The sequence below is a fragment of the Hydra vulgaris genome, chromosome 09 (assembly GCF_038396675.1).
Source record: "Hydra vulgaris chromosome 09, alternate assembly HydraT2T_AEP".
Lineage (NCBI taxonomy): Eukaryota > Metazoa > Cnidaria > Hydrozoa > Anthoathecata > Hydridae > Hydra > Hydra vulgaris.
Window position 1 is genome coordinate 30372043 of NC_088928.1, and position 13777 is coordinate 30385819.

The 13777-nt window shown below is 30.0% G+C and overlaps 1 protein-coding gene across 2 annotated transcripts in view; it reads right to left on the bottom strand.

The window, feature by feature from the left end:
* LOC100206907 (FERM domain-containing protein 8) overlaps positions 1-13777 on the bottom strand; it is a 78079-nt gene that overhangs the window by 22651 nt on the left and 41651 nt on the right. For both annotated transcript variants that reach the window (XM_065805286.1, XM_065805285.1), the window contains one exon: positions 5073-5193. In XM_065805286.1, the coding sequence (XP_065661358.1) occupies positions 5073-5193 (121 nt within the window). The remainder of the gene's footprint in view (positions 1-5072; positions 5194-13777) is intronic.

Consider the following 13777-nt stretch of genomic DNA (forward strand, 5'->3'; position numbering starts at 1 on the left):
ACAAAAAAACTGTTTTTTTAAATAGAAAGGAAGATGAACTTGAAAACTCAGTGTTGAAAGATGTTGTATACATTGAAGATCTCACTAGACTTGTTCAAGAAATCTGCTCTCTACGTGGATTAGATCCTACAAAAGCCATTGTTAGAGTTTGAATTGATGGAGGACAGGGTTCACTCAAGGTTTAGTAACTTAACCTACTTTATATTACTCAAATAAATGAAATAAAATTAGAATTATTATTCAATTGTGATTAATTTTCAGATTATAATGAATATTTTCGATGAAACAAAGTTAGAGGAGCAAAATAGAAAGACTTAGGAGTTAACGTGATAATTCTGGCTTCAGTACGTAACATCAAGGAGAATAACCACAATCTTGGAATGCTTACTAAATTAGTTAATCTAAATCAGCTCAAATTTTTTTAGCTTCTGACTTAAAGTTCATAAATGTACTTCTTGGAACATCAGTAAGAGATTTTGCTTAATTTTATTAATTTTTACAAGTAGCTATTAAAGCATTAAATCTTAGAATAATAAAAGAATTTATTATAGAGTCATGGTGGAAAACATGCTTGTTGTTACTGTACTGGTACAATAAGCTCATTAGGTGACTTGAGAACTTTTGCCTCCTTAAGTTCAGATTACTATCTGTACCTATATGCAGGATATCCTTATATGACTATGCAATTATTCAATAATGTTATTAACCCATGTTTGCTTGAGGAAGATCCTAGAAAATTTATTATTGACACCATCCCTCTTCCGAGAAGGCCACTACAGACGAAGAGGCTACTTAATTATGGCTATAAGCCTTTCTCAACTCTATAACTCCAAAACACAAACCTTGACAAACAAGCCGCTACACGGTAAACAAGTTGAGCCCGGTACTACCAGGGACGTGGTGGGGATCAAACTCAAACCTCTCGCTTATTAAACTAATTAAATTCGCTTATTAAACTAAATAAATTCAAATTTTTCAACTTATTTATATAATATATATGGTCTTATTGTTTAATTTAAAAAAAAAAAGTTTTTTATTAATTTTATTTTGCTTTGAAACCTGTAATGTATATAACAGACCCAAAAATAGTAATTCTAGTAGCACGTAAGCCGTAAAGTCATCAAATCATTAAAGGTATTATTATATATAAAATTAACCACATTTTGAAGACAAAGATAATGGTCATGAGGGTTTCTATGATTTTTTAATGAGAGCTAAAATAATAATAATGTTTTTTAAGCACTATTTTCTGGATTTCGAAAAATATCAATTTTGGACTAAGAAGGAACGCTTTCGATTTTATTATCAACACATTCCAACTCTTACATATACATATTAATAGAATCTGAAGAAAAACCTCATGTCTTTTGAAATTTAACCTAAAACCCTTAGAATCAAGCAGTGTCTATTTAAAATAGTTATTTTTAAACATTTCATGCTCTGATTAGTTAGTCAAGTTAAAAAAGTTTTGAACAATTCTTTGTAGAAATAAAAACAAAACAAACAAACAAAGCAATTAAATCATTCCATTGCAACGGAAGATTTAATTCAATTCTTTTTTAAAATTAAAGTAAATTAGAAAATTATCTTTTAAAAGATTTTTAGAAACACGTGGAAAAATAGTTTTAAACAAATTATTATAATTCAAATTTATCTTAAAACATGCGTACATAAAAAAAATTTAAATATAAGATTTGTTAATTTACACAAAATACGTTTATTGTAAACAACCACTATAAACACTTTTTTATTTTATTTAAACCCTTTACGTAGAATAAAAACTTAAGAAAAGATCAACGATTAAAAGTTATTTATAACATAACACCTTTTTTATAGCATTTAAATTGTTAAAACATCAAAACCATTGTGGTCAAATTGTAAAGAAAAAATATGATAAGCGTGGTCAGTTACAGCGTGCGATCGTAGGCCATTCCTGTCCAAGCCTGCTTAAAATGAGTCTCACTACTCCTCTGGATATCTATACTTTTATGTTCTCACCTTAGGACTCCACAATCTAAAATATGTCCTTAAAATCACCATTTCAATGTCTATCTAATGAGACGGCTCCATGGGTCACCTGTATGTGATTTTTGTGTCCCAGAAGCTATATAAATTATTTTCTTTGTGACTGGTTAGCCACAACTTCTTCTAATATACATCACAACAACAAAACATATATTAGCTATCGCTGGATGCGATTAAGGCATTTTAAACCAAATGACCATGCCAGACACTGATACATATTTTCATTTGGTAACTCCACTATGCACATCGGACAGCACTTGCTAAAATATCACTTCAGAGCACATCACTTAACACCAGTAAAGGGTCTTACATTTTCAAGGCAAGAGTGAAAGCTTTTGACCTGTGGTGACTAATTTGTGCATTTGATTATCTATAATCTATAGATGGTGTCTTTAGAGAGAGGCTTGAAATTGTGTCTCTATAAAAATACTTATCTTTATGTTGACTCCTTCCAAATGTTAATTGCATCTACAATTTGAAAAAATTGAGTTCACCCGCCACTGTGAGCCCCATGCTGAAGCAGAAGTGAGATTTGTTTCAAGCTCAAATGCCCCCTCCAAACAATCAGAAAATGTTGACTAAGGAGAGAACCTTGAGGAACCCCTGAAGTGACAGGATATGAAGAAGAGTACTGTCTGTTAAAGAAACTTTAATACTACGAATGGAAAGAAAGGATTCAATAATCTTAAAGGTGCTACCTGACACACCGTAAGAAGAAAGCTTATGGAGAAGACCAACATGCCAAACTTTATCAAAAGCTTTAGAAATGTCAAGAGCGATAGCCTTAACCTGTCTACATCTATCTAATGCATGATAAAACCTATTAGTTATTACTGTTAGCAAATCAACTGTAGAACGAGAAGATCGAAATCCAAATTGATGATCAGAAAGTAAGTTATTAGATTCAAGATGAGAGGTTAAGTGTTTGTTAATTAAAGACTCAAAAACCGTGTTTATGATAGGAAAAAGACTAAGACATGCTGCTTTCCAGCAGGCTAGAAAACAAAACAATAATATGCACTTGTTAAATAGTTTTGAAAGTATAGACGGCAGCTCCAGAGAACACTTCTGCAAGACTATAACAGATATATTGTTTGGACCACAAGCTATAGAAGAGGCTAAGACGAAAACCACTTTAGATACAGAAGTTGGAGTGATACGAATGTCGAGCAATGGATCAACCTGTTTGTTGGCTATAACAGGTAGAACACAACTAATAGAATCAAGAGATGATATCAATGAAAAGTTTGTGAGGGATGAAGATAAGTTCTGGAAGTTGAATAATTCTTTCTTCAGCATATATGTGAGCCCTGAAAGTAATTCTTTTTTAGTTAATTGCTATTTCCCAGTTTTTGTTTTTTTTTAAATGAAAAATTTTATATTTCTCAAAAAAAAAATTTTTTCACCATAAACTGATACAACAAGTTTTACATTTATTGTACAACGAGATATATGTATGCTAGAGTGTTTTCAACAAAGAGCAACAAAAACACAAAAATAAAGCATAAGTCATACAAGGAGAGGCTTCGTATCCTTGATAGTGATGTGCAGGGTATCTGGCACCTGGTACCTTAAAAGAACTTTTTAATAAACATTACAGCTGTTGCTGTAAATAACCTAAGGTAATTTACAGCAACAGCTGTAACTATATTTTTAAGTGGTACTTTGAATTGTGTCAAAATATTATTAACAGGATTGCTTTTAGTTTTAACTTCAACCAAACTTCTTGATATGACTAAGAGTGTTATGGAGTCAATAACCACAAAGCCCTACTTACTCAATATAAGCGTGTCTCACTTGAAAAATTTTATTTTCATTTTATTTACACTACAGTCAAGAAGGTCTACTCTTTTTTTTTTTTTTTGCAATTCTCTGTCGCTCCTTAGCTTATAATAATATATATAAGCAATTATTTAGCAAAAAATTACAAAAGAATATAAATTATATAATACCGCAATTATAAAACGAAAATTAGTAAGCTAGAGCAGTATTTTTTTAAGTTGATAGAGTTAATTTAAATTTTAAAGCTCTCTTGATGATTTAGGGTCTTAACAACGTAAGACGGCAAGTTAGGGATCGTCCATAAAGTAAGTAAGCTCGGATGCAGGACGGGGAGTCTGCAAATGGTGTATACGAGATGGGGGGCAGGGGTCATAAAATGTTGGATAGGTTAGTTAAAAGCTTAGGTACTTTTATAGGTTGGTTAAAAGCTTAGGTACTTTTATAGGTTGGTTAAAAGCGTAGGTACTTTTAGGAAGGCGGAGGGTACTTGAAAAAGTGTATACCAAAATGTGGGGGAGGGGGAAGGTCAAAATAAAAGCATACATACTTTATGGACGACCCTTTATTCCAAATATTAACAACCTATTATTTATTACTTAATATTAACAAACTTGATATATTTAGGCAAACTTAATTAGTGCAAATTAATCAGTGTTATTTTGTGAAAAAAATAATTCAACGCAAGGGATTTCTCAAGCTTTTATTCCACCATTTCAATATGGAATCAGTGCCAGGTACACGAACTAGGACACAGTTTTTTCTTCCAAGTACCCATAATTAGGGACTCGACACAAACTGTTTCCGACACATCTCTAATCCTTACTCACAAACCTTGAAGAAATAAAACATTGAGGTGATTTAATTCAGCAATTTAAAATTGTTCATGATATCGAAAAAAATAAAATTTGCTGTACCACAGGTGTATGCCCCATCAATATTGAAATACTGCCTATGAGGGTACAACTGATGATTAACTAAGCAAGAAGTCAAAAATTGCAAAGAGAGGAAGCATTTCTTCACTAACCACCTGGTAAATGCATTGAATGGAATTCTATCAAATGCAGCCTACAGTCTCTGTAAATGCCTTTAAAGATCACATAGATGGAAAAAGAACAAATAATGGAAACAATGTCTTTAAGTTGTCAGCATAGTAGTGCCTGGTGTCATCACTACTTCATTAAAATTTTATAAACTTTTTATTGCATTAAATATTTAATATAAATTTCTAATTTCTGAATCAACAAATTTAAATTTATGTTACTTACATCTTTAGATGACTTAAACAAGCTTAAACCAAGTCGATTTATTCCAATTTTTATATTTTTTTCAGGACTCCTCCATAAAGTCTTATCGTCCATACTAATTAATCCTTTAAAGAATGCACATCTAAAGAGAAATTTATTTAAAATAAAAAAGTAGTTAGTAACTAATTAGATACTAAAAAAGAAATTTCAATAAATAATTGAAAAACTAAGAGTTTTGTGAATATATTTTACAAAAAAGTGGTTCCAAGTTCGATCCCCACCATGTCCCTGGTAGTACCGCGCTCAACTTGCTTCTTTGCACAGTGGCCTTGTTTGTCAAGGTTTGTGTTTCGGAGTTATTGCTAATTTATGCTTTCAAAATGAAATTACTATTTCATATTACTTAAGAACAATTATTATTTTAAAATGAAATTTAATTGTGTTCATTAAAAATATAATGTTTTGATATTTGCGTATTTTTTATTGGTTTTAAAGATATTTTTATTCTATTTAAAGTAAATCAATATACAGTCGCAAAATTTTAGAAACGCAAACTTTTTTCAGTTTTTAATGCATTACTTTCTACAAACTTTCTCAAATAAGCTGAAAATTTTACCAAATGTGCTTTACTTAATTTCATTTCAAAATATAAACCAAAAAATTTGTAAAATTTAAAAAGCTTTCATGCAAAAGTTTTGAAACAACTGAACTTTGATTAATATTTATTTAAAAAAAGTTGAAATTAATTAAAACTTACAAAAATAAAATTTTTCAATAAAATTGTTTAAATAAGATAGTATTTAATGGCATATTAATTTGCCTTTAAAACAGCATTACAGAGACAAGGAATCAAATCCAATTATACCAAGATTTTTAAATCAAAGCAAGGTTTTTGTTGATATTCTTTATTAGATCTCACACAAAGCTTGGAATCTTTTTGTAAGATCTATTTGCAAGTCATTTTATAATTTGAATGTGGCAGCATAACATTCTTCATAATGTTTAAATAAACTTTCTGGTCTATAATACCTCCTATGCGATGAATGGGACACTCATTGTAACAGCTACAACACCCCCAAACCATAACATTTCTTTAAGCATGTCTAGCAGCAGGTAATGTTTTGCCAATATTTTGGAATGATTTGATTGGATTTCTGTCTTCAATTAGACGTCTGACATGCCTGAATCCGCCACTACTAAATAGTATAAACTTTGATTCATCAGAGAAATGGACTTTTGACCAGTCATTAACTGTCCAACTAAGAAGATTTATTGCAAATTTTATTTTGAAATTTCTTGCAGATATCAGTGGTTTTTTAACAGGACAGAGGCTATTTTTATTTTATTTAATTATTTAATTGACATTTAGTTGTATCGGCGCTTAAAAAAGGTGAATTTCACAAATATTTTGGCTTTTAACTTTGCTTTTATTTACAAAAAAATGATTTAATTGCTGGGGATGATACATTAATTTAATTGCTGGGGATGATACAGTTTCTAAACCTTTGTGGAGTCAAAAAACAATTAAATTTTAATTAAAAAACTATACTTAATTTAATTTTTTTTATATTTACTTTGAATTGAAATAATATAAAGCACAATTAGTGAATTTTTCATTTGAGTCTTTAAAAAGTTATGATAAAAACTGTTAGCATTTCTAAATTTTGCACGCTACTGCATATCTCTCTCTCTCTCTCTCTCTCTCTCTCTCTCTATATATATATATATATATATATATATATATATATATATATATATATATATATATATATATATATATATCTATATATATCTATATATATCTATATATATCTATATATATCTATATATATCTATATATATATATATATCTATATATATATATATATCTATATATCTATACATACACAAATATATATATATATATATATATATATCTTTCTTTCTCTCTCTCTCTCTCTCTCTCTCTCTCTCTCTCTCTCTCCTCCTCTCTCTCCTCTCTCTCTCTCTCTCTCTCCTCTCTCTCTCTCTCTCTCTCTATATATATATATATATATATATATATATATATATATATATATATATATATATATATATATATATATATATATATATATATATATATATGCTTTTACCTGATAAAGTTATTTTTATTTAACTGGTTTTTTTAAAACAATTGGAGTGTCATTGATTAGATAAAAGAAAGATTTTTTAATCAATCAGCTACATTCTAGAGCAAAGCTTGCTCACTTGTTAATAACTTTAATAATAACTAATTAACATTAGCAGTTTTTTTAAAATGATTTTAATGAGCAATGAGATAAAAAATTATTTTATATCTCTACTTACTAAAATTGGAAATATAAAATTATTATTATAAATATTTGTATTTAACTAAGATCATTTTCTATTCTGAAAATTTTCTCTTCCTAATTTTATTTTATAGCTTTTATTTCATCTTTTTTTATCTCGAAGTTAATTTAAAATTATCAATTGCACGTTAGCACATTTTTTTTCTTTCTACCATTGAATTGTAATAGAATTATAAAACATCAATCCATCTTAGGAGGTGAATAAAAAAGGACAAACAACACTTTCATTTTTCAGTAGCATTTCATATATGCTTTTAAATTTAAATTTTCTAACTAAATTTAAATTATTTAAAAATATTTTTATATAACATAAATATAAAAATAAAACTTCTTTTGATATTAAAAAAAACTTTTTAATTAAAATACTTATGTTATCAAATTTCCTTTTTTTAATTGAATAAATAATCTGTGCATGCCAAAGTTATTTTGAATTATAACATTAGCGGGAAGCATTATTTGAAAATTAGTTATTTGCTAATTTAAATTTTAGAATTGCTTTAATTTTATTTAAAATTATTATTTTAAAAAGAATACACATCCGTTAATTTTAAAAAATTCAGTTAATTTTTTGTGTATAATATATATATTTTTTTTCAACATCTTTGCTTCCAACAAGACCATCTTTGCTTTCAGCAAGCAACCACTATTAGAGTTGAAAGTTACTGAAAGAGAAAAGATAAAGTTTGCAGAGCAAAATAGCAATTGACAGACAACTTAAAAGATTGCAAATTATATAATTAGGAAAGCAAGATGAAGGACATGAGTTCTAAAGAAATGATGTTCGAGGAAAAAAACTAGACGAACAAGAGTTTTTGGAGCACTTACAGGAACAGTCACAGAGAAAGGATGAGACTTAATTAAATGACAAGTAATACGAGAATGAATTTTAGTAGATAATTCAAGAGATGCATGCTCTTCAGAGCAGTGCCTATTACAGTTTTTGAAGAAAAGGGAAAGGGAAGCAACATTTGAGATGATGTGATAATGCTTGGAGGTTGGCTGCAAGAGCAGGTTTAACTATGTTTACAATGCGTTTTTGCATCTTGTCTAAAAGAGAAAGAGCATCATTAGAAGATCTACCCCAGATATGGCAACAGTATTCCATACAACAACAGATTTGAGATTTATAGAGATAAAGAATAGAATCCGGAGTAAGAGAGTGTCGAGCTCGATAAAGAGATGCAACCTTAGCAGATGCTAATTTTGTAATGGATTTAATATATGGTTTCCAAGACAAATCAGAAGTAAGAGTTAATCCTAGAAGATAAAAGGTAGAAAAAATTGAGTTTTATCTGAATATAAGTTCACCAGCCACTGAGTCCCATGCTGTAGCAGAAGTGAAATCCATTTTCAAGCTCAAATGCCTCCTCCAAGCAATCAGAGAGTGTTGGCTTTTTATCATGACAAGAATAAATGGTAGTATATTCAGCGAACAATGCCACTTTAGATGTAAGAATATCCAGAAGATCGTTAACGTAAATTATAAAAAGCGTAGGACCAAGGAGAGAACCTTGAGAAACCCCTGAAGTGACAGGATATGAAAAAGAGTGCTGTCCATTGAAGACAACTTAAATACTAAGATTGGAAAGGAAGGATTCAATAATCTTAAAGATGCTACCTGACACACCGTAAGAAGAAAGCTTATGGAGAAGACCAGCATGCCAAACTTTATCAAAAGCTTTTGAAATGCCAAGAGCGATAGCCTTAACCTGTTTACATCTGTCTAATGCATGATAAAACCTAACAGTTATTACTGTTAGCAAATTAACTGTAAAATGAGAAGATCGAAATCCAAATTGATGATAAGAAAGTAAGTTATTAGATCCAAGATGAGAGGTCAAGTGTTTGTTAATTTAAAACTCTAAAACCTTGCTGATGAACAGGAGAAGATTAATGGGACAGTAATTAGACATATCAGATCGCTCTCCAGAATTTTTAAAGATAGGGATAATAGATGCCACTTTCCAGCAGGCTGGACAACAAGACTCTGATAAGCACTTGTTGAATAGTTTTGAAAGTATAGACGACAGCTCTGGAGAATACTTCTGCAAGACAATAACAGGTATGTTGTCTGGGCCACAAGCTGTAGAAGTGTCTAAACAGGAAATCACTTTAGATACAGAAGCTGGAGTGATACGAATGTCAAGCAATGGATCAACCTGTTTGACGGCTATATCAGGTAGTATGCAACTAGTGGAATCAAGAGATGATATTGATGAAAATCTTTTAGCAAACAACTCAGCTTTGTCTTTGAGGTGACAATGTCTGAACCATACAAGAGAGGTGGAATAACCAATTTGCTCTTATTATTAATACTGTCAAAGATTCTCCAGAAGTCATGTGAGCCTTATTTTTGTGATGAAATACAAGATTTCATTATCTGAGAATAGCGGGCTTTGGCATTAGACAAAACTTTTTTATAATGATTTCTAGCAATAGTAAACAAACATCTGTTTTCTGAAGAATTGTTTTGCTGATAGATATGGAAGTAACAGTTTCGATTGGAAACTGCAGCAGCACAATGTGAGGAAAACCATGGGAAGAGTGAGGCTTGACCTGGAACTGTCAAGAGGGAATAAAAGGTTCCATGCCAGCCTGAATCCACAAAGTTATGTAAGAAGCACATTTGTTGACAGGAAGACGAAAGATTTCTACCCAAGGGCCATCACGAAGAAAATAACGGAAAGAGTCCCAGTCAGCTTTAAGGTAGTTGTAAGAGGTAAGATGATAGGGGGATTCTGATAATGTAGAAGAACGAGATAATAGTTTTAGATAGATCAAACTGTGATCAGAAGCACCTAAGGGTGAATGTGGAGAAACTAAGCACTGACTAGGATCAGAAACACGACATAAGTTGAGTAGAAAAGGTAAATGATTTGGGTTGACCGGAAAATGAGTTAGAAAGTTGACTTTTTGAGTTGGCGATTGAGAAACGCAACAGTTGTGGGCCTTAACATCTGCAGAGTCACTGACGCTAGAGTCAAGCCATTCAGTGTGATAAGCATTAAAGTCACCAACAACAATGATATTGGCTGATGGATAAAGATAGAGGGCTTGGTCAAGTTGATTAGAAACAACATCGAAAAGAAAGCAGTCTTGAGATGAAGGAGAACGATATAGAACAAAGAGAAAGGAGATAGAGTGAAGTGGTGCTAAATAAAAGCACATAAAAGAATAGTCTGTGGATTCAAACCTAGTTTCCCAAAAAATGGGTGAATTCTAATGAATGTAAATGCCCAGGTCAAGCATGTGACTATAAGAGTTTTTATGAATTAAACGAAGGTAACCATCAACACCAAGATCACAAGATGAGACAGCTGAACTAAAATTAGTCTCACAAAGAGCAAGTAGGTCTGGTGAAGCAAGAGGTAAGACTCAACAGAAGAAAAGTTACTTTGAAGACCTATCATTCACTAATATTTGTGATATTAGTGAATGGTAGGTTTAGAGAACTTGGTGATGATGGTTTTTTGTGTTTTATAGTTTTTAGTACTTTAGCCAATTTTTAAATTTGTCAAAGAACTTCACTCAAAGCATAGATAGTACTCAGTGCACTATTTAATAGTCTAAGCAATTGTCTCATTACTATTAATAAACCCTAAGCCATAACAAAGGGCTCAAAATGTGGCCTGGACAATGCATACCAAAGTACGAACAGGGACACCATCCATGCACAACATAGTATTGTTAATACCTTGATTTTTTCAGCTATTGATGGAATCAGCCTCTCTGAGAGCTACCCTAGAGTTCAGGAAACCTAACTACCAGCCAGCCCTAGAAACATAAAACTGAGTTTTAGAGCTGTACCTTCATTAGGAGATAATAGAATGAGTTGCCTAATCATAAAAACAGAGACACAAGCAAAACTCATGCATTCATGAGTCAAGAAGATCCAGCATTCAACATCCTAAACTGGAAACAATCTATTAAACATACATCTGTGCCAGCCTAATAGATGAAGAAGGGGTGCGAGGCTGGTCAACAGATGGAACCTGTTTACCCTTTAAAGTATCATTTATGAAGAACTGTTATTAAGATGAAAATATATCAAAGAAAAATACAAAAAATTTGACTGTTCAAAAAAATTGACTTTCAAATCCATGTGTTAGTTGGTCAAATCGGCCGCTCGCCTTTGACTTCTAATTTTCCATGCTGGTTTACTCATTCCAATGGGATATCATGTAAAAAAAATTTATATTTAATTTTTTCATCTTTGTGGAACTGTATTTGACGTATGAATTAAAAAGTGCACAATTTATCCCATACAAGGATAAGCATTTTGTCCACTTTACAGTTTTGTGCAAGATGCTTTAATATGATATGAGGCTAACTGATATTTTGGATTTCCAAACTTGTAAGAATGTGTTATTTTTTGTAAAAAGATTGCCTCACCTCTTTTCAAAATTTTCATTTTAGGCACTGATAAACATCTAAGCATAAGTTTGCATAAGTCAGTGCATAATTCAGGTCAGTAATTGGAGAAACTATTGTGTGTATAGTTTCAATCAATCGCAATCCTTGAATCACATAAATTTTAAAATTGCAATTAAATCCTGTATCGCTTTCTGCTAACATTTGTATGAGTACACCGCACTTTATTATTATTCCAGCATTGTAAACTCTAAAATACGATTGTCCTCACTGAGGACAATCTTTGAACAGTCTATCAGAATGATAATTTATGTCTTTGTTATTTTTAAAGTGCCTAACTCTAGAAATTTGTCAAAATTTATTCCTTTACATTTCTATGAGAGGATTGATTGACCGATGTGTGTGTATATGTGTGTGTGTGTGTGTGTTTATATATATATATATATATATATATATATATATATATATATATATATATATATACATATATACACACACACACATATATACACACACACACACAGATACAAACATATATATATATATATATATATATATATATATATATATATATATATATATATATATATATATATATATATATATATATTTATGTGAGCATTTGCTCACTTTTTTTGCTTATCTAAATCGACATGGCTTTTAAAAAAAAGAAGAAAACGAAGAATATTAAATAAAAAGATTGCTGCCCCATCCCAAACCCCCAGTCGATGTAGCAGCACTCCACTGCGAGTCAGACTGTTTGTCTGACTCGCAGTGGAGTTGGACATTTTTGAATATAATGCTGTGGGTTAACTATAAAATATTTTTGCAAACCAAAATAATTATTAAAAACTATTGATAATATTTGCTCTTCTCATTTTAGATAAGCACACTTTGGCATGAATAACTTAACTTCTCACTTGCTTTAAGCACTTGTTTTACAAATACATATTTTTTATAGTCTATCATTATCAGCTTTGCTATTATCGCTTTTCTAAAAAAATTTTATTTCGTTTCAGTTTTTAAACTAAATTTGCTCTTTTAAATAAATTCAAAGAATGCTTAAACTTACTGTTTAGCGTTTATTGTTAAACAGTATTTAATAATGATTTAAAAATATAAATAGTATAAAAGAACTAACTGTACATAACATAAATGTGTGTATTAAACATTTGAATTTATTAAATAACTAAATCTTTAATTAAAATATATATTTTTAAAAGTATATCGAAGTATGACTATGAAAAAATAATTATGAAAAAACTCAAAGTGAGCAACAAAACAACAAAACAAGTTTACAAAAATCAAACTAATTTGTTCTTTTTAAGTAAAAATCAGCTGAAAAAGTTGTTAACTTCAACAACTTTTAAATAATAGTTCAAAGTGAATGAGCAACAAAGCAATTTTATTTAAATTCATAAAAATAATATATATATATATATATATATATATATATATATATATATATATATATATATATATATATATATATATATATATATATATATATATATATATATATATATATATATATATATATATATATATATATATAGTGGTATGCAGTCACAGTCACCCAATGTGACTACAGTTCCGAATTAGGAACATCTGTTTTCAATTCCAAACGGACATATTAAATCCTAAAAAATAGCATTTAATTTAAAATAGTAAATAATTTATACTAGCATAGACATGTAGCTTAGAGTTAAGTTAAAAGATTTCTAAAATTTAAAATTAGTTTTATATTTTAACGTAAAGGTATATTTTAATGTAAGGGTGTAATGTAAGGGCATTGTGTTAGTACAGAGTGTGCATTATCTATTTATTATATCCTGCTAAAAAAAGAAACCTTTTCTGTCAATGTCTGTTTCTGTCAGTTAACCACTGTTAACCAGCAGAAGTCTCAGTTATTAGTATCAGGTTGGTTGCAGCCTTAGTAAATGCTCCCCCATTAATCAAATAGGGATATGTAGTGCTTTCTTACCATTTAGCAATGCAGTTTTT